Raw genomic sequence first — 22,871 nt, forward strand, 5'->3', positions numbered from 1 at the left:
TTTTGAAAGGCCAAGAGTTCAGAGATGTATGTGAAATTATGTGAGATAATGAAGTTACTGAAATTTAGGTATGGGCCAGAATCTTTGGCAAGCTTGTTATAAATCTGATATCCTGGTTCTGTCAGAGACCAACTAAGAACTGAGAGGGGAAAAAACCTTGGCATCTTTATTTTGAATCTTTCTACCACTGATTTAAATGCAGATCAAAGGTTAAGAATTTATCCTAAGTTTCTCTAGCGTTTCTCTTTACTCTTGGAATGTCCAGACTCCTTTGCCCCATCTCCTTTCACATTCTCTCTCTCTTTTTAAGATTTTATTTGACAGAGAGAACGAGAGCACAAGCAGGGGGAACAGCAGAGGGAGAGGGAGAAGCAGGCTCCCTGCTGAGCAGGGAGCCCGATGTGGGATTTGATCCCAGGACCCCGGATCATGACCTGAGCCAAAGGCAGACGCTTAACCATCTGAGCCACCGAGGTGCCCCCTTTCACGTTCTCTCCTTTCAGCACTTAGGATATGGTACAATCTTCTCTATCACTTGATGCTTTCCAAAGACTGTTTGTATGACAAGACTCCTTGGACCTGGGCACTTTGTAAGCTGATTCTTCTCATCCTTTAGTCTCAGGATAAATGTCCTATCCCTTAGAAAGGCTGCACCTGCTTACTCTATCTAAGTATATCCATGTCTCTCTTTTTATGTTCTAGCACTTCATTCCTTCCACCATCCCTTTGTTTCCAATTATGATATCATTAGTTTCCTTATTTGATATTCTACTTACATTTCCCTAAACTTCCCCAAAAGCAGACACAATCCTTTTTTTAAAAAAGATTTTATTTATTTATTTGACAGAGAGATAGAAAGAGCACAAGTAGGCAGAGTGGCAGGCAGAGGCAGAGGGAGAAGCAGACTCCCTGCTGAGCAGGGAGCCTGACGCGGGACTCGATCCCAGGACCCTGGGATCATGACCTGAGCCGAAGGCAGATGCTTAACTGACTGAGCCACCCAGGCGCCCAGTCCTTTTTTTCATCACTGAATTACAAGGTTCTGATATATCAAGGTGCTAAATAATTGTTCTTACTTATCTTCAGTTGAGTTTTATTATTCCTTCTCCATCTAAATATGCTAAATCTGTGGTGGTTCATATCCTTTTTCATATCCTTTCTTCCTTTTCTTTATTTTCAAGGCCAGCCATCCTTGTACTTCCCAGTATTGTGATGCCTTTTCAGACAATCACAGATATGTACTTGAATGAAGTAAGAAATTCCTTCCATTTGGAGATGCTGGAGAGAATCAAGAAATTAAAATGTGGAGTAAAGTCCTGGGATACCAGAGTGCCTGGGACTGTTAAAAGGAAATATCAGATATAAGGTGGAAGATGGCAATCCAGATTCAGGAAAAGACTCAGGAGTATCACTGCAGAATGAGGGGAGGTGTGAGTCAAGGGCAAAGAGTATATGACTCAATTGTAGGATGTGTATAACAGGTGACATGATACATTCTCTGACCTCAAAAAATAACACTGAAAATAACAGCAACATCAGAAAACAAAAAGCACTTCATCTAAAAAATTAAAGGCTCTCTGCTAATTAAATGCACCAGAAGAGGCAGGACGGATACCCACACAAACTTTGACTTGGACGTCAAGACTAATGATGACACATATACATCAGGAAGATGTGAAAAGATTACTTGTATAACAAGGCTTCCTAGAAAGAGCAAAGTGGTTCCCAAATAGGGCTGAAGAGGACTTGAGAGATTTGGAAGAGAATGACTTGGGGTTTTTTTTGGTAGTTAGGGTGTAGGGCAGGGCTGAGGTTTCCTGGGCATGAGGTTTGCATGGTTTGAACTTTCCACAGGCACCAAAGTAGGGAGCTCTCAGGCTTTTTATCTGCTTGCCCAACAGTGGGGTAGAAACGTGGGGCTTGAAAGCTGTGAGCAGTCAAAAATCAAAAATAGAGTCAGCATCTTTATTATACTGAGGAAATAAACAGTGAAACTAAAGAAATATAACCAGACAAAAATGAAAATAATACCTTTCAGAAGGTAAAATATTTAACCATAATGCCCAGAGAAAAGTTGTCACCTCAACACAAATTAAGTAAACAATTTATGAAAATGTTTAGAAAAACATCAAAGTAAGCTAAAGGAAAGCAGAAAGTATAAAGATAAAAAACCCAGAATGTAATGAGTTTAGAAAAAGAAAACCAACACATAAATTCAAAAAGATATCTCTCGAGGGCAGCCTGGGTGGCTCAGATGGTTAGCGTCCAACTCTTGATTTCGGCTCAGGTCATGATCAGAGGGTTGTAAGATCAAGCCCTGTGTTGGGCTCGGGGCTAGGCGTGGAGCCTGCCTAAAATTCTCTCTCCTGCTCCCTTTTTCCCCCACCCCCAATCTCCAAGAAAACAAAAAAACCCAAAAAACAAAACAAAAAACCAAAAAGATATCTCTTGGAGAAAAAAAATCAACGTATGATGATACACTAGCTAAACTAATCAAGAAAAAAGGGGGAGAACAAACAAAACATTAAGATATAAAAGTGAAGACAAACATAAGAAAATATTGATCAAAATCAATCCTACAAAGGACAAAAATCTGAAATAGGTTTTCAGGAAATAGAAAAAATGTCAAAAAGGCTAGTGGCAATAAGCACCCTGATCATTTGCATTGTCATCTCTAAATACCTATTATTATGATCAGGGAATCCTTAAAGAAATGTTTAATTCCAAGAACGGGACAGGGAAGATACAAGATAAATCTCACAAATCTTGGGCCAAACACATAAGGAAAATTTAAAAGATTTATGTTTTTGTTAAAAAACACATGCTTCTGAGTATTAACTTGTGTTTGGCCAATATTGTGAAAAAAAAAGCAGAAAAGATGGAATGCACAGTCTTGCATTGGGATACTGATCTGAACAAATCATATTGGGCCAAATGGAGTAATATGAATAGAATTTGGGTTTTGAAGATGCAATAAAATAAAAATGTCATAGAAATAGTAAGCAGAAAAATCACTGATAAAGAAATCAGGTTATAAAACAGTAAGACTATGGTGTCCCTTTGGTAAAAAGAAAAACATGTATAGGCATGCGTGTATTATATCCACTAAGGTGTTATAGTGGTAGAAATAAGATATTTTAATATTTATTTATTTATTTTAAAGATTTTATTTATTTATTTGACAGAGAGAGACACAGCGAGAGAGGGAACACAAGCAGGGGGAGTGGGAGAGGGAGAAGCAGGCTTCCTACTGAGCAGGGAGCCCGAAGAGGGGCTCGATCCCAGGACTCTGGGATCATGACCTGAGTGGAAGGCAGACACTTAACAACTGAGCCACCCAGGCACCCCAAGACGTTTTAATATTTAGAAAAAATTTTACCTGTCTCTATTCTCTAATTTTCTACAAAGCACATGGAAGACTGTTTAATAAGGGTTATTAATTTTGTGTTCATCTATTAACACAGCATGAAATAAACCAAATACCAACACAGTCCAAAGTCTGAGTGGAACATTTAATAAAAAAATAAATATTAAATGTTTAATAAACATTTAATAAAGTATCTAGAACTTTGTGGCTATAAGCCAAATATTGCAGAATTCAGTTCCTTTTCAGTCACAGACAAATTACTTATAAAAATAGACCACAGGGCGCCTGGGTGGCTCAGTTGGTTAAGCGACTGCCTTCAACTCAGGTCATGATCCCAGAGTCCCTGGATCGAGTCCCACATCGGGCTCCCTGCTCGGCAAGGAGTCTGCTTCTCCCTCTGACCCTCCCCCCCCATGTGCTCTCTCTCTCTCTCATTCTCTGTCTCTCAAATAAACAAAATCTTTAAAAAAAAAAAATAGACCACAAACTGGGCTGCAAAGCAAGTCTCAACATATTTCAAAGGATCAAAATCATACAGATTATGCTGCCCGATCACAAGTTATGCTAGAAATCAATATTACAAAACCAACTAGATTATCAACATATGTTGGGAAATTAAAAAGTACTTGTAGTTGATCAATACACTACACAAACTGTACCCTATGATAGAATAATTACAAACTTTAAAAAACAATGTTTTGACTGAAAATTAAAGACAAAGGAACTGCACATGAGCACTACCAAGTTAGTAAATTTGTTTCTCATGGGGATGGATGATGGATGGTGGGAGCCAGTTTTCTCACTGTCTGAGAAAAAAAAGTAACAGCTAAACAGGACAAGATGGCTAGAATGCACCCTGAAAAACTGGATGGGAGCTGGAGACATCAGTATGAGCTCATGTTTAGCTTAATGCAGATACAGACAGACAGATAATAAAACAATGACAGCTATATGTCCGTATACATGCATACACACGTTTATTGCCTGGTTAGGTGGTGTAGAGGGCATAGAGGCAGTGGCACACCAACAGCAATGAGTATCCCTAGCACCCCGATCTTGGTTTCTAAATACTATTTTCCAATAAAAGGAAACCAGGGCTCTTAGGAGAAATGGCTGATTCTAGGACCAGGGAAGGGGAAAAAAACAAAATGAATCTGAAAATCGTATCAGGAAAGAAATCCTCAAAAACCAAAACGATAGGGATATTAATGGACACAGGAACCAATCCAAAAGAGCTATCAGTGTCCAAAGCAAAATAAAGAACCTAACATGTAATTAAGAACTCCAAGTATAAAATAAGCATGAATGAGTCCACACTGAAATAAAGGGGGAAGAGACAAATCTTTTATACAGAATTCCAGGTAAAATATATAGATTTTCTACCCTACAGAAGCTTAATTCCCAATCTTGCACCCCTACCCAGAATTCAGGGTGAGCTACACTTAGTGAGCTGCTTCTAAAGAATGGAGTATGAGGGGCGCCTGGGTGGCCCAGTCATTAAGCGTCTGCCTTCGGCTCAGGTCATGATCCCAGGGTCCTGGGATCGAGCCCCGCATCGGGCTCCCTGCTCAGCAGGAAGCCTGCTTCTCCCTCTCCCACTCCCCCTGCTTGTGTTCCTTCTCTCACTGTGTCTCTCTCTGTCAAATAAATAAATAAAATCTTAAAAAAATAAAAATAAAGAGCGGAGTATGGAAAAGGAAAAATAGTAACTTCGGAGTGGAGAAAAGTTAACATCACCAGTGACGTCACATGGATATCATGTACCCCTCATGTGATGTGATGAAAAGGACATTTCACTTCTGTTGCAGTCTTTCTAAAAAACCCCTATCTCCAGTCTAATCATGAGAAAAACAACAGACCCAGATTAGGGGGTATTCTGAAGGATACCTGGCAGGGAAATTCCAGAAAGACAAGGAAAAATGGAAAAACTGTCACAAACCAGGAGACACTGGGAGACATGAAAAATTAATGCAATGTGCTACCCTGAATGGAAGGATCCTGGAACAGAAAAATGGCATTAATGGAAAAACCTGTGAAATATACAAGAAGCCGAGAGTTTAGTTAATACCAATGTTATTTTCTTAGTTTTGACAAATGCATCTTAATGATGTAAGATGTTAAATGGTAGAAATCACGAGAGGTATAGACAGGAAGTCTCTCTACTATCTTAGTAATTTTCCATAAATCTAGAATCAATCTAAAATAAAGGTTACTAAAAAAATAATTACATACCACCCCTGTAGTATTCTGGGCAAAAATGTTTAACCCTATTCTAATTACAAGAAGACAACTTCAAACAACACAGACATTCCATAAGAAAACGAAACTGTACGCTACAAAATAACCAAATGAAAGTGAAAAAAAAGGTAGGATAACAGTAAGATAAAAAGCCTAACACCCAAATGAAGTGCAGTGTATGAATCTGGAATGGATCCTGGAAATAAATTTTACAAATGGCATTTTTTGGAAAAAGTTCAAAAATTTAAATATGGATTCTATATTAGATGGTAAGGTTGAATTGCTATGATAATAATAGTGTGACTATAGGGGCGCCTGGGTGGCTCAGTTGGTTAAGCGGCTGCCTTCAGCTCAGGTCATGATCTCAGGGTCCTGGGATCGTGTCCTGCATCAGGCTCCCTGCACAGTGGGGAGCCTGCTTCTCCCTCTCCCTCTGCTGTGCTCTCTCTGTCAAATAAAGAAAATCTTAAAAAAAAAAACAAATAGTGTGACTATATAGAAGAAAGCCTTTATTCTTAGGAAAGGCACACAGAAGTGTTTGAGAGGTGAAATTTAATGATTAACTGCTACTTACCATCAAGTGAGCCAAGAAGGAAGGTGCATATATAGAGAGAAAAAGGCAAAATGTTAATAACCAAAGTTAAATCTATGTGAAGGGTAATTAACTACATATATATTTTTAATATTATCATTTGGCTTGGTAATTTTTAAAGACAAAAGGCTGGGAGAAAGAAAGAAAATAGTGAATCTAAGGCAGTATTTTCTAAATTTCCATAGAGAAATTATTTTGAACCAAATTATAACATCTGCATCCATTTATATCTAATGTAAAGTAGAAAAAATTTATGTAACAGATTTAAATACATGAGAAAAGAAAACCTGAAAATTGATGATCTAAACATTTATTGCAAGAAGCTAGAAAAAGAGCAACAAAATGAAAACAGATTAGAAAGATAAAAGTACTTTTAAAAAACAGTGCCCACAAATAACACAGAAGATCCACAATGCCAAATATTGCATTTTAAAGCAATGTTACTAATGTGATTCTCTCAAAACTAATAAAAGTAAAAGGAGACAGCAACAATATTCAATGCAGGAATTCCAGCTAACAGGGACCTCACTTTTGGGCCATCTACACCTCACAAATACAGTAAAATGACATCATGAAAAAACACCATTTGTTAATAACCTGGATGAAACACATACATCTCTACAAAACAGCCTCTACAAAATCAACAGACAGAAAACTTCAAAATTCTAGCGTTACATAATCTGAGTAAGTTTTATTATTTAAAAAATTTTGTTTTTTAAGTAATCTCTATCCCCAACGTAGGGCTCAAATCCATGACCCTGAGATCAAGAGTCACATGCTCTACTGACTGAGCCAGCCAGGCACCCCAAACCAAGTAAGTTTAAAAAAAAAGTACAGGGGTGCCTGGGTGGCTCAGTCGGTTAAGTGTCTGACTTCAGCTCAGGTCACAATCTTGGGGTCTGGGATTGAGCCCCACTTGGGCTCCCCACTCAGTGGGGAGTCTGCTTGTCCCTCCACCCCCTCCCCCTGCTCGTGTTCTCTCTTTTTCTCCCTGAAATAAATCAATAAAATCTTAAAAAAAAAAAAAGTGACTGGGCGCCTAGGTGGCTCAGTCATTAAGCATCTGCCTTCCGCTCAGGTCATGATCTCAGGGTCCTGGGATCAAGCCCTGCATCGGGCTCCCTGCTCCGCAGGAAGCCTGGTTCTCCCTCTCCAAAACTCCCCCTGCTTGTGTTCCCTCTCTCACTGTGTCTCTCTCTGTCAAATACATAAATAAAATCTTTAAAAAAAAAAGTGACTCTTATTTCAGCTCAGGTCATGATCTCAGGGTTGTGAGACTGAGCTCTGTGTGGGGCTCACACGCTAGGTGTGGAGCCTGCTTGAGATTCTCTTTCTCACTCTCCTTCTGCCCCTCCCTGCACCCACCCCCCGCCGTCTCCAAAAAAACCCCAAAACTACAATGTAACTGAAGGCCCAGGTGGTTTTCCTGTCATATTTCTTCAAACATTCCAAAAGGGGGGGAGAAAGCATACATTCTCCTCAACATATTCATAAAGCTAATGTAACTGTTAAAGCCAACCTTAAAAAGGATAATAAAAAAGGAAGATTACAGGCTAATCTCATTCATGAAACCTAAATAAAATATTAAAAATTCCAATCTAACAATATTGAAAAGGGATAATATATCAACACACCATGACCAGAACTAGACTCCAGAATTCAGTCAGTCAATAAATAGAATTCGACACAGAAAGAGAACAATGGAGAAAAAAATCATATGATTGTCAATAAATGTAGAAAGACTAATTCCTGAGAAAAATCTTAGCAATTATGTAAAACGGAACTTCCTCTCTATGAAAAATATTTATATAAACCTTTACAAAGACACTTTTATAAAAAAAGATTTTATTTATTTGAGAGAGAGCAAGAGCAAGCGGGGGAGGGAGAGGGATAATCAGACTCTGCACTGAGCGCAGAGCCCAACTCGGAGCTTGATCTCAGGACCCCGAGACCATTACCTGAGCTGAAATCAAGAGTCTGACACTCAATGGACTGCACCACCAAGGTACCCCAAAAACATACCCTTTGGGAGCATGGCTGGCTCAGTCGAAGAGCATGCAACTCTTGATTCTGGGTTGTGAGTTTGAGCCCCACTGGGTGAAGAAATAACATACACACACACATACATACATACATACATACATAAACTTTTTAAAAAATAAGAAAACACACCCTTATTCTTAGGAGATGTTTGGTGAATGATTCATGGGTCAAGTCATAATACCTAAGACATGCCTTCAAATACCTCTATAAATGTGGTATAGAGAGAAATAAAGAAGATATGGCAAAATCTTATCAGTTGGTGATCTTTGTAAATGTCATTTTCATTGTGAGGCTCTTTCAATAGTATTGAATTTTACTTTTTTTTTTTAAGTAGGCTCCATGCCCAACATGGGGCTTGAACGCATGACCCTGAGATCAAGAGTTGCGTGCTCTACCAATTGAGCCAGCTAGGCACCCCTAATTTTACTATTTTTTTAAAAGATTTTATTTATTTGTCAGAGAGAGCGAGCACAAGCAGGGGGAGCTGCAGGCAGAGGGAGAAGCAGGCTCCCCACTGAGCAAGGAGCCCAGTGAGGGACTCGATCCCAGAAGAAGGCAGACGCTTGACCGACTGAGCCACCCAGACGTCCCTACCCTAATTTTACTATTAAAGAGCAAGAAGAACCAACCACCTTTCCTGGGCAAGTGTGGGGGTTTTCTTACAGATATCGGGAACTTTTGGTATCTTGCCTTCAAGATATACTAGGATGTGGATTTTGTTTAGATTTACTACTTTTTCATTCCTTTGTCCTTTTTGAAGGAAATATTAGGGGAGAAGTCACAGAAGGCCATAACTGCTTTTACCCATAGAGCTAATGCTCCATAACTTGTTCCAGATCGTTAAAGATGAAGGAAAACTTTCTAATTCTCATGTAATTTTTTTTTTAAAGATTTTATTTATTTGACAGAGAGAGACACAGTGAGAGAGGGAACACAAGCAGGGGGTGTGGGAGAGGGAGAAGCAGGCTTCCCGCAGAGCGGGGAGCCTGATGCGGGGCTCGATCCCAGGACTCTGGGATCATGACCTGAGACGAAGGCAGATGCTTAACGACTGAGCCACCCAGGCGCCCCTCTCTTGTAATTTTTATGAAAAAATATTAATATCTAAACCTGATAAGTGACATTAAAAGAAAATATGGGCCAAAATAACTTATGAATATCAAGAGAAAACATATAAAATATTAGCAAAGAAGAATCCAAGCAAACAGGAGCTCAGGGATACTTCCACAACATAAAACACACACACACCTCCTTAGTTCTAAAGCTGGTTTATTAGGTGAGGAAACACTATAGGCATTTCTGCCGAGATCAAGAACAAATCAAGGAAGCCGACTGTCTCTGCAACTATTCAAGACTGTACTAGGGCGCCTGGGTGGCTCAGTTGGTTAAGACTGTACAAAAGATATTAGCCATTCAATTTACAAATCAGAGGTAGAAAAGGAGGTAAAGAAATAAAATTATCAAAAAAAAAGAAATAAGATTATCACTATATCATAGATGATGTAATAGTATACCAGGATATAATGGCAACTTACTAAAATCAAGGGTACCAATCTAAAACCAAAATTAAGAAAGAAATGCATTTACAATTATAACAAAAAGAATAAAATATGTAGGAATAAATTGAACAAAAGAAGCCTAAGATCTATACACTGACAATTTCAAAATATTGTGGAAAGAAATTAAATACCTAAATAAAAGGAGAGACCTCTCAGGTTCATGAAAAACAATGCTGTTAAGATTGTAATGTTCCGCAAATTAATCAATAGACGCAATGCAATCCATATCAAAATGTCAACTGCCTTTGTTGCTGAAAATGATCATATGGAAATATAGGAGACTCCAAACAGCCAAAATAATCCCGAAGGAAAAAAAAAAGAGAAGAACAAAGTAACAGTTCTCACACTTCCTGATTTCAAAACTTACTACAATGCTACAATAAATCAAGATAGTATGGTGCTGGCATAAAGACAGATACAGAGATCAATGGAATAGAATTCAGAGTCCAGAAATAAAATCTCCATTTATGATCAATTCATTACTGAAAAGGGAGCCAACAAAATTCAATGGGGTCTTTTTAGCAGCAGTGAAGGAACAAGTGGATATTCGTGTACAAAAGAATGAAGTTGGAACCTTACACTTTATAACACACATGAAAATTAACTCAAAATGATCAAAGGCCTAAATGTCAGAGCTAAAACTAGTAACTTCTTAGAAAAACACACAGCAGTAAATTTTTGAGACCTTGGATTACACAATGATTTCCTAAGTATGATACCAAAATAAAAACAACAAAAGAAATCAGAGTGGAATAGAATATTATTCAGCCAGAATAAAAGAATGAAGTTGATATTATATTGATGAATCTCAAAATCGCTATGAAAGAAGCCATTCACAAAAGGCTACATGTTGTATAATTCTATGTATATAAAATACTCCTGATAGTCAAATCTACAGAAGGTAGACTAGTGGTTACCAGACGCTGAGAGTAGGGTATAGAGAATGACTGCTAATGGGTATCAGATTTCTTTTTGGGGTGATGGAATTACATACTGGTGATGGTTGCACAAAATTGTGATTATATTAAAAAACACTGACTTGTTCCCTTTATTTTTTCAGATTTATTCATTTATTTATTTGAGAGAGAGAGAGCATGAATGAGCAGGGGGAGGGGCAGAGGGAAAGAATCTCGAGCTGACTCCCTGCTGAGCGTGGAGCCCTATGCAGGGCTCCATATCACTATGCTGAGATCATGACTTAAACCAATTATCACTTGATCTTAGCCAAAAGGCTGAGAAGTGATGACTTGAGCCAATATCAAGAGTTGGATGGATGCTCAACTGACAGCCACCCAGGTGCCCCTGATTTGTTCAATTTAAAAGAATGATTTTAGGGCGCTTGGGTGGCTCAGACGTTAAGCGTCTGCTTTGGCTCAGGTCGTGATCCTGGGGTCCTGGGATCAAGCCCTGCATCGGGCTCCCTGCTCAGCAGGAACCCTGCTTCTCCCTCTCCCTCTCCCCCTGCTTGTGTTCCCTCTCCCGTTGTGTCTCTCTCTCAAATAAATAAATAAAATCTTAAAAAAAAAAAAGAATGATTTAGGGGTGCCTGGGTGGCTCAGTTGGTTGGGCGTCTGCCTTCGGCTTGGGTCATGGTCCCGGGGTCCTGGAATTGAGTCCCACGTCAGGCTCCTTGCTCGGTGGGGAGGCTGCTTCTCCTTCTCCCTCTGTCTGCTGCTCCCCCTGCTTGTACTTGCTCTCTGCCTCTCTCTCTCTTTGTGTCAAATAAATGAATAAAATCTTAAAAAAAAAAGAATGATTTTATGTTATGTAAATTATATATCAATAAACCTGTTGAAAAAATTAAGAGTCTTTCTATTGGAAAACCATAACTAGGTAAAGGACAAAACGGTAGAGAAAATGTAATTTATAACAGTAAAGAACATGATTAAGTATTTAGGGAAAATTAATAAACATTATAAAGATCTCAGTTCTTCCTAAATTAATCTGTAAATTTAGTGCAATTCAAATAAAATACTAATAAGCTTTCCATGGAGTTAGAAAAGTTAATGATCAAGTTCACATGGAAAAACAAACATTCAAAAATAGGCAGAAAAACACTGAAAATCTAAAAGGGTGACTAGCCCTAACAAACATTAAAATGCGCTACAATATAACTATAATAAAAGCAATGTGGTAGTGGTGCATGGATCCACAAATAGAACAGAACAGAACAGAAAGCCCAGAAATAGACCAAAGAATATATGGAAATGTATTATATGATGAAGGTGGCACTTCATTTATTTTTTTAAAGATTTTATTTATTTGACAGAGAGACAGTGAGAGAAGGAACACAAGCAGGGGGAGTGGGAGAGGGAGAAGCAGGCTTCCTGCTGAGCAGGGAGCCCGATGCGGGGCTCGATCCCAGGACCCTGGGATCATGACCTGAGCCGAAGGCAGACGCCTAAAGACTGAGCCACCCAGGTGCCCCGAAGGTGGCATTTCAAATGAAGGGAGCAAAGATGGATGTTTAAATGAATGGTGTTGGGACAACTGGGGTAGCCGTGTGGGAAAAGATTTCATTAGATCCATACCTTACTTTATACATAAGAATAAACCCCAAATGGGGGGCGCCTGGGTGGCTCAGTCGTTAAGCGTCTGCCTTCGGCTCAGGTCATGATCCCAGGGTCCTGGGATCGAGCCCCGCATCCGGCTCCCTGCTCGGCAGAAGCCTGCTTCTCCCTCTCCCACTCCCCCTGCTTGTGTTCCCTCTCTCGCTATGTCTTTCTCTGTCAAATAAATAAAATCTTTAAAAAAAAAAAAAAAAGAATAAACTCCAAATGGATTAGGGATTTAAATGTAAAATATAAAATCATACATGTGATAGAAGAAAAGATGTGTATTTATCTTTAACCTTGAGATAGCTTCTAACCAAGACACAAAATTCAGAGATAATAAGGATGAATTTGACTACATTAAAAAATAAATAAACTGCCATAATCAAAATAACAAAAAAAAATTGAGAAACTGGGAGAAAATATTTACAACATACACTTCAGACAAAAGGCTAATACTCCTAATATATAAAAACACTTTTTTCCCCCCAAAGAATTTACTTATTTATTTATTTGACAGAGAGAGACAGCGAGAGAGGGAACACAAGCAGGGGAAATGGGAAAGGGAGAAGCAGGCTTCCCGTGGAGCAGGGAGCCGGATACAGGGCTCGATCCCAAGACTCCGGGATCATGACCTGAGCTGAAGCCAGACGCTTAACGACTGAGCCACCCAGGCACTCCTATAAAAACACTCTTCAAAATTGAGGGACAGGGGCGCCTGGGTGGCACAGTCAACCGGTTAAGTGGCTGCCTTCGGCTCAGGTCATGATCCCAGTGTCCTGGGATCGAGCCCCCCATAGGGCTCCCTGCTCAGCGGGGAGTCTGCTTCTCCCTCTGCCCTTCACCCTGCTTGTGCTCTCTCTCACTTACTCGCTCTCTCTCAAATAAATAAATAAAATCTTAAAAAAAAATTGAGGGACAAATGATTAAAAGCCAGATAGAAAAATGGGGGAGACACACAATCCCAATACTCACGAAATAGAGAGAACTGGCTCTTAAACATATGAAACAATTTTTCACAAAAGTATAAAAATACACTGTTATTGAGTTTTTATTGAAGAGTATTTTTTTTTTAAATATTTATTTGACAGAGAAAGAGAGAGAGAGAGAGAGAGCACAAGCAGGGGGAGTGGCAGGCAGCGGGAGAAGCAGGCTCCCCGATGAGCAAGGAGCCCGATGTGGGACTTGACCCCAGGACCTGAGCCAAAGGCAGACACTTAACCGACTGAGCCACCCAGGCGTCCCTATTTTTAAAGATTTTATTTATTTGGCAGAGGGAGAGAGAGAGAAAGCACAAGCAGGGGGCAGTGGCAAAGAGAGAAGAGAGCAGGGAGCCCAATGTGGGGCTCGATCCCAGGACCCTGAACCAAAGGCAGATGTTTAACCAACTGAGCCACCCAGATGCCCCCCAAGCCTCAAAATTCTTACCTAATTTCCATGAATTTTCCACTGTTGTATCTTGATCTTCACCCAATCCTAATCACACTGAAAGACTGGCCTTAAACCAAACTTTCAATTGTCAATAACATCCATCCTTGCATTTCCTTCTTTGAAATACTACCAAAGCTCTTTTTGGTGGTGTTTTCCTTTACAACAGTAAGCAATAAACTCGATTCTGTCTGATATGGAAGGAGCCAGCATTCGATACTGACAACATATTATGTATACAAGACTGTCCAGAAAGTTGTCTTGCCAAAATATATATCATATAATATATATTTAAATTCTAAAAATATATTTATGTATATATTTATAAACTTAATATATTTATATATTATATGATATAATATTATATATAGATAATCTAAATCTCATTGTGCTTCTTGATCCCACTACTTATTTAGAGGATACAGAGAGGGGCGCCTGGGTGGCTCAGTCGTTAAGCGACTGCCTTCCGCTCAGGTCATGATCCCAGGGTCCTGGGATTGAGCCCCGCATTGGGCTCCCTGCTCCATGGGAAGCCTGCTTCTCCCTCCCCCACTCTCCCTGCTTGTGTTCCCTCTCTCGCTGTGTCTCTCTCTGTCAAATAAATAAATAAAATCTTTAGAGGATACAGAGAAGTCAGAGAACATGTTTAAGTAAATCTCAAAATGGCATCAGCAAAACAGAATGGAAGATGTTCCTTCAGCAAATAAATGGTTAGGAACAAAAGAGATGAAGAGGAAACTTAGAGATTAAAGAAGATTTTAAAAGCACATAAAGACATTGGAGGGAGAAAAAAGGGAAGGAACTGATTTCTATTAAAATGAGAAGAGTGGTTGCACTTAGCAGGGGGAGAAGATTGTGATTGGGTGTGGACTTGTGAAGGGCTTCATTGTGGACTAGAAAGCTTTCCTCATTTGGAAAGACTGGTTGAAAGGTATAAAATACATTTTTGCATTATTATTACAACCTTTCTGTGACTTGAAATTATTTCAAAATAAGAAGAAAGAAGTTTTAATTCATAACATTGGTGTTTACCGCATTTAACTCATTGCGCTGGACATGTGCTTAAAGCGGCTCTCTGTATTTGACTAACATTTTTAAAAAAATGGTTTAAAATTAAAAATTTTAAAACAGATAACACAATTGATACTAATACTTATTATTCCTAATGATTCAAATCTAATAAAACCTCATATGAGCTGATTCCTCCTAACAGTTGTGGCTGCGTTACTTATTACTCTCTCCTGAGGCCTTCTATTCTGGTCTACGATGGTGCTCCTCAAACTCACAAAGCTCTCCCTGGCCCCCTTCCTTCCAGTCTCCTCATCCCTTTCTCCCACTGCCCCAGCCACTCCTGAGCCTTCCAAGCTATGCGTTTAGGTTGGAACATTCTTCCCAAACACATGTCCTAGGCCCTTATGTCAGGTATCCTCTCAAATGTTACCACCTCAGAAAAGTCATCCGCAACTACCTTATCTAAAATGGCCCACTTTCTGCTTACTTTCCATCATTCCATTGCCCAATATTATTTATCTATTTAGCTGTTTACTGTTATCCTCAATCTAGTACAATGTAAATTCCACGAGAGCAGGGACCTTATAAGCCTTGTTCACTATCACTGTTCACTATCACTGCATTGATATGTGTGTGTGTGTGTGTGTGCAAAAGGGGACATAGAGAACAGCTGAATCCAATATATAGATAAAATATTGCATGAATGAAACATGAGATTCCCTGTCACTGAAAATGGGTTTGAAATATAAGGAAATAAGATGAATGGCAAATGGTGTAAAGTTGAAGTTTCTTCTACAGCTCATGTTGAGACCTTGATTTCCTCCCCACGTCACAAGCCCATGCTCTTGGCACCACCGAGTCTTGGTACCTTGGAGGGCTTTGCCAATACCACAGAGATGTACTCCTCCCCCTTACCACATAGGCTGCTACCAGCCCTGATGGCTTCTCTTTGCCTTCCTTGCCCTCCTTACCTGTATACTGTCCTTGTGTTTCTTCCCTCAAAATCATCCAGGGCTCTTTTCCTTGCTCCAATAAGTCAACCACATCTGGCTTAGAAATGGAATGTCCTGCTTACAAGAAAAAAAAAAAAGCCACATGGTACAGAAATAAAAACAGAACTCACAAAATCTTTAGCTTTCCTTAAATTTGTCATGAAATCAAGGTTAAATGTTACAGATACAGACTTCAGATAATAGAAGGATGAGATGATTTAAGGAACCAGGCAGGTATGATGAAATTTTATTTTAATTTAAACTCACTATAGACTCTTCCTCTTAAGAGAAAATTGAACAAAGTGATTGAAAAGGTTAACAATGTTTGAGGACACTCATTGGAGCTAAGGGCGTGTGCACAAATTCTTTCTCCTCTAATGTCTACCAACCTTGTGACTTTGAGGAAATCATTTCAACACACTGCTCCCCAATGTTGGCAAGTAAAATCGGTATGATAATACTATTATTGCATGGTTATTTGATGATTAAATTTGTATGCATGTATAGATATTCCTCTCCCCCCTGCTTCTCAGGAAAAGTATCATAATTGGGACATAATGCCAATTAAAATTATCTTATTTCCTTAAGAGGAAAACAAGAAGCAACCTGATTCACTTATAAAATATTCATTCAATTATAAATATCATGCTCATGAATTGTAACTTTCAACCATAAATCATATAAAACTGGTTGCAGAAAATGAAATGTGTACCCTTCAGTTTTAAATGAATATTGTTTATCCAGTCCACACTATAGAAGTTATAGAGCTCTTCTCACAGCTACAGCCAATCACAAATCTTCATCTAACTATTGCCCTGCAGGTGGATCAGAGGATGACCCAGCAAATACATAGCAATATTCAGCCTGAACACAATGGGAAACGAGGCTTCTTGGACAATAGCTATATATGGAATAAATATAAGGAACTTTTGTCCAGCCCCTTGGGAAGTAAGGAAGGGAGGCAATGACAGGAAGGGCGAGGGAAATGTGAGCATCACCAGAAGAGGAAATGACTATGGTTGGTGGTAGAGGCACTGACAAACTGACAGACCTCAAACCTCCCTCTGGGAACAAGAAAAAGAAATTCAGCTTACATCTTGAAAGAGCTTTGAAATTCCCTGTGTTGAAAGTCAACATACCACAGAGCACATTCTAAATTTCTCATGGCAAATGAACTTACCCAATGAGACCAAGTTTCTATAGTTCTCCAACATCACATCCCTGTACAAGTCCCTCTGAATAGGGTCCAGGTATTCCCACTCCTGCCGAGAGAAGTCTATGGCCACATCCCTGAATGTCACTAATTCCTGAAACTGCAAACCCATGTAGTGTGAAATTGGAAACACATTTTCAAGATGGTAAAGACAGGAGACTACAGGAGTGAATTAAAGAAAGGGAATGATATGGTACAAATGGACTAGAAAATCAAAGCCAAATGTCTACATATTCCTGAAGAATCCTATTGTTACAGACAAATCTTTGTAGGTTGTGGGCCATCACAAAAACTCAGACCTACTGGGGAATGGATAAGATTAAAGTTTTTTTCCTATTCAATAAAGTATAATGCACAATCATGTAGTCAGCTAGTTGCATGATGTATAAATTCTCAAAAAAACGTGAGGTTCTAAATTATTTTTCCTTCAGAGTTAAACAAAGATGGGATTTGCCTCCGATACTGAATATAAAAATTTCTCTATTAAGTAAAAGCTTTTGAAAAAAGTTGACATTTCTATAGGCATTGAGTTCATCCTTTGTCAGAACACATCATAAACATTTTTCTTTGTTTTGACAAATAAATTCTGGCTGTGTCACAATACATTGTATTATAGATATCTCAGACTTAATCCATTCCTGACATTTATATACTTAGTTGGACAAAATTTCAAAGGTCTTCATCAATTCTAGAAATTAACACATTTACACTCCTTAGGATAAATTCTCATTCATTGTCATCTTTCATCAGTTACTCAACATTTTTATTTCTAACTGTACACTGATGAAGGATGAGCCATAATCAAATAGATGTCACCCAAATTCATCAGATCACATTCAACCACAAAATAGATACATTTGTCTCTCAATAATTCCTTAGAAAGATGCATGACCCAAATGTTTCCTATCATTCTACAATGCTCAAGAACATGAGATACCATCATATACTAAGACTAAGACCAACTGATACCAATATCCATCTCATCTGCCTAGAAAATTCAGGTCTGTGGAGAATTTGAAAGTCTACCTGTGGTAATTAAATGGGACCAACATCTCTAACTCATCAAACCAGAGACCTATAAAGGAAACTCAAATATTTCCTTCACGGGACTTCACTCCTTTACTGCTCCATCATAGCCTTTGATTGAATAAGCATAGAAGTGGTTTGAGTAAATCGGATGATTTACACTCATTAGGAGGAAACTGAGCTATTTTCTATCACTTTTTTTAATTTTAGGACAAACTGTAGAGCAGATAACTTGAAAGAGGCCCTCTTAAGTAGGAAGCTTTGGGTTAATTAAGCAAAAAACCCACATAGACAAAATCATAATATTGCAAGAAGACAGGAATAACCAACTTACACAGGTCATGGTTTTAGAAATGTAAGACCTGATCAGTGCTCCTTGGTGTTCCTCCATTGAAAACAATTCAAATTCCAGAGACTCCAGAGCTGAGAGAAGAAAAAAAAGTTTTAGTGTTCCCAATATGACTTAATTTAGTACAATCTTTTTGTTCCTCCATTCTTCTAAAATTAGCCCCCACTACTGCACACACAATTTAGGGAAAAATGGAAGATGGATCTAAGGTCTCTCCCAAGTCCCAGGACACCAGACTACACAAAGGTCATTGTAGAATAAATCACTTCTGGCATTGAAGCCAGATCCAAACACAGGAGCAGGAGATCTCCTGGACAAGCTCCCATGTTGGGAAGGCTGATCTAGTCCTGAGATTGGGTTGTTCAGTCTTTCCATGAGTGGATCCACCTGCCTTCACTCCCATCTTCCAAGGCTGAAAGAGCCCTCACCATCCAAACCAGAGGTGTTTTTATGGCCTCATGGTCCGTTGAAGTTGGTCAATATATGGGAAATGAACACAAAGAAGGAATTGCTTAGGCCTACATTCTGTGTTTTGAGTCCAGCCAAGCTGACTACTTAAATACTAAATATTCAGGCAACAGAATACAAAGCAGCCATTAGATGCTAAAAAGGAAAATATATTTGAGGACATGGACAATATTACAGATATACTACCAATAGAAAAATAAGATAAAAAATAGTAGTACAACATGATTAGATCATTAAAAAAGAGACAGACATTGCGGGACAGGGAACAGGATATCAACTGATGGAAAGGTTTGGTAATTTATCCATTTTATTACATTACACAATCCTATGTTACCATCCCTTTTTTTTATAGGCGTAATCTTGGTTTTCTTTTTGTTTTAAATATACTTCATAATTATTTTAACAGTGGTCATACATTGACTTAAAAATATATATATACACAAATGTATGTGTTAGAAGCTATTCTCCAAAAAGTACAGACTTCATTAAATTAAATTTTTAAAGATTTTATTTATTTATTTATTTATTTATTTGACAGAGAGACACAGCGAGAGAGGGAACACAAGCAGGGGGAGTAGGAGAGGGAGAAGCAGGCTCCCCGCGGAGCAGGGAGCCCGATGCGGGGCTCGATCTCAGGACCCTGGGATTATGACCTGAGCCGAAGGCAGATGCTTAACCAACTGAGCCACCCAGGCGACCCGAGACTTCATTTAATTTTAAAACACTCTCTTGAGCTTGGAATAAAGCTCTGAGTACTCTAAAGTCTTCTTGACCCCAAGGAGGTTTTTTCTTGACATTTAGCCACAATGTCTTCCAGACAACTGCCCAATCAACTTATCCTATTAGTCTCATTTTGCATCTAAACATCAGTTGAGGGAAAAAATTAGAAAGCAAAAGTTTACACAATAAACCCCACTTATCTCCAGAGAGATTCCATGGGCTCAGTATAACTTGTTCGCACTTTGTAGTAATGGCCAGAATCCAACCAATGTCACTTTCCCATGAATTCCCAAGGTAGGTCATCTAACTCTCTTTAGTGGTCTTTACTATACACTGATCTACACTCATTCTTTTTTTTTTTTGATCTATACTTATTCTTAATCGTAGTTTATATCCCGTTGGATTATTGGCATTTAAATGTAACATATAAAAGGGCACCAAGGTGGCTTATTAGGTTAAGCGTCTGACTCTAGATTTCAGCTCAGGTCATGATCTCCAGGTCGTGAGATCGAGCCCTGTGTCACAGGCTCTGTGCCGAGTGTAGAGCCTGCTTAAGATTCTTTATTCCTATGCACGCCCCCCCCCAACTCCACTCAGTACATTCGCTCTCTTTAAAAGAAAAAAGGGGGAGGGCGCCTGGGTGGCTCAGTTGGTTAAGCGACTGCCTTCGGCTCAGGTCATGATCCTGGAGTCCCGGGATCGAGGCCCGCATCGGGCTCCCTGCTCAGCAGGGTGTCTGCTTCTCCCTTGGACCCTCCCCCATCTCATGCTCTCTCTCTCTATCTCATTCTCTCTCTCAAATAAATAAATAAAATCTTTAAAAAAAAAAAAGAAAAAAGAAAAAAGGGGGGGAAGGAAGGGCTACATATGTTTAGTCATTTAATCAACTCAAATGCTAGTATCACAGGGTCAGACAATATTGTAGGCCCTTAAAATGTCTAATTTCTTATATGAAGGTCCACTATTAAAAATTTAAGGAAATAAAAAGAGGTATAAAAATTATATGCAGAATGTTTTTCAGAGAATTTTTCTATAACAAGAAACTGAAAACATGTTAACAGTAGGCAACATGGTAAAAGAATTATGTTGGGGGCACCTGGGTGGCTCAGACTGTTGTCAGACCTTTTGGACATGAATTTCAGATTGAAACTCTGATGTTTATGAACATGCCAGTCCCTTGAAGTCTCGTTGGTAAACTGGGAAAGAATATAAAATAGCATATAAAAGTCTGAAGATTATGTAATCTATATAAAATACTTAATAAAATAATTGCTTAAGTTAGTTACTATTATTTAAAGAGGAGAAACTTCGGGCACCTGGGTGGCTCAGTGGGTTAAGCATCTGTCTGCTTTTGGCTCAGATCACGATCCTAGAGTCCCAGGATCAAGCCCCGCATCAGGTTCCCCGCTCAGCAGGGAGTCTGCTTCTCCCTCTGACCCTCCCCCTTCTTGTCCTCTCTCTTTCTCTCAAATAAATAAATAAAATCTTTAAAAAAATGAAGTGGAGAGCCTTCCAAGTTCCTTAATTTACTGTTTTAAAAGAAAACACAATTCTGCTAATTCTGTTTTTTCTTACAATAAAATTTAAGTTCCTTAGGCCTGCATTCTTATAATGCTAATTAAAAAAAATGTCAAAGCCTGGCTTTAAGCATGTAATTCTCCTCAATAAACAAATATTTACAAAAATGATTTTCCAACACTTTAGGAGAAAATATGCCCATCCCCTGCCACAGGCAGTTCAGAAAAATCATTTCAACATCCTAAAGGAGTTCAGAGAATCTGATGATCAGGTGCCAAATTAAGAATTTAGTGAGTGTCTAAATACTGTTTTTTGGAACAAGGTGGAGATTTATCTGATTATTCATAACTTTTACCACCTATTCCATGTTTCTGTTAACAATGAATCTATCATTGGAAATGTTTATACAACAGATACTTGGAATAACCCAGACATCAGATCTTTTCTATATTCTCTGAAATGACATTTAATCTCATTTTAAAAAATCGATTTTATTTTTTTCAAAGATTTATTTATTTGAGAGAGAGAGAGAGAGAGAGCATGAGCAGGAGGGGCAGAGGGAGAGGGAGAGGAAATCTCAAGCTGACTCTGAGCTGAGCGTAGAGCCTGACGCAGGGCTCAATCTCATGATCCTGATATCAGGAAGTGAGCCAAAACTAAGAGCCAGCCAGGTGCCCCTAAAAAATTGATTTTAAAATGCTATGTTGGGGTGCCTAGGTTGCTCAGTCAGTTAAGTGCCTGCCTTTGGCTCAGGTCATGATTCCAGGGTCCTGGGATCTAACCCCACATTGGGCTCCGCTGATCAGGGAGCCTGCTTCTCCCTCTCCCTCTGCCTGCAGCTCCCCTTGCTTGTGCTCTCTCTCTAATAAATAAATAAAATCTTTAGAAAAAACGCTATGTTAGCAGAAATGTTACCATTTTCTGGTAATTGATTTTAACTGACAAATCTATGCTCCTAAGAGGTGAAAATACTCAGGAAGGTTTTTCAAGTAAGGAGGGGATTAAGGGCCTTCTCTTTACAGGCATAGAGACAATAATGCAACTCAAGATTTCTTTTACAAATTAAGAGTTGGAAATTCTTTTGTCACCTTATGTGATCAAATAAGGTTATTTTATATTACAGAATCAAGACCAAAAATATATGCTTACAGATAAAAACTGGAAAAATCTGTATCAAAATATAATTGGTGATTAATGGCAGGGGGGGCAGGGAGGAAGAAGGACATGATGACAACAGACTATGGGTAATTTTCTCTTTCTTGTTCATAATTCTTTAGGTTACTGGATTTTCTTGCAATGGTCAGATATAATTCCTACCTGGAAATATGGCACCAATATTATACAAAATATTTTTTAAAAAATTATAGGGAGATCTTTCCACTCATAAACTGTAAACTCTAACTCTGAATTGGAAAAACAATGTTGTTGAAATAAATTTCACCTACCATTTCTTGGACAATCCTTGAGTAATATCATCAGTATAATTCAAAAGTGGGAATGCAAGCTGTTACAGCCACTCTGGAAAACAGTGTGGAGGTTCTGCAAGATGTTAAAAATAGAGCTACCCTATGACCCAGCAATTGCACTAGTAGGTATTTACCCCAAAGATACAGATGTAGTGTAAAGAAGGGCCACATGCACCCCAATGTTCATAGCAGCAATGTCCGCAATAGCCAAACTGTGGAAGAAGCCAAGATGCCCTTCAACTGATGAATGGATAAAGATGTGGTCCATATATACAATGGAATACTATTCAGCCATCAGAAAGGATGGATACCCACCATTTGCACTGACA

The 22,871-nt window shown here is 38.8% G+C and overlaps 1 protein-coding gene across 10 annotated transcripts in view; it reads right to left on the bottom strand.

The window, feature by feature from the left end:
• Window positions 1-22,871, bottom strand: part of LOC112810767 (uncharacterized) — a 76,753-nt gene that overhangs the window by 44,407 nt on the left and 9,475 nt on the right. For 6 of the 10 annotated variants that reach the window (XM_073885225.1, XM_073885220.1, XM_073885221.1 and 3 more), the window contains 3 exons: window positions 18,356-18,444; window positions 16,963-17,095; window positions 15,762-15,857 (listed from right to left, as the gene is read on the bottom strand). In XM_073885225.1, coding sequence (XP_073741326.1) covers window positions 15,762-15,857; window positions 16,963-17,095; window positions 18,356-18,444 — 318 coding nt within the window. Of the gene's footprint in view, window positions 1-15,761; window positions 15,858-16,962; window positions 17,096-18,355; window positions 18,445-20,680; window positions 20,755-22,521; window positions 22,595-22,871 lie in introns of those variants that run through there. The other 4 variants (XM_073885222.1, XM_073885223.1, XM_025854609.2 and 1 more) reach the window with 3 other exon arrangements.

This window comes from Callorhinus ursinus, unplaced genomic scaffold (assembly GCF_003265705.2).
Source record: "Callorhinus ursinus isolate GAN/ISIS: 27379988/994484 unplaced genomic scaffold, GSC_fseal_2.0 scaffold61, whole genome shotgun sequence".
Classification (NCBI taxonomy): domain Eukaryota; kingdom Metazoa; phylum Chordata; class Mammalia; order Carnivora; family Otariidae; genus Callorhinus; species Callorhinus ursinus.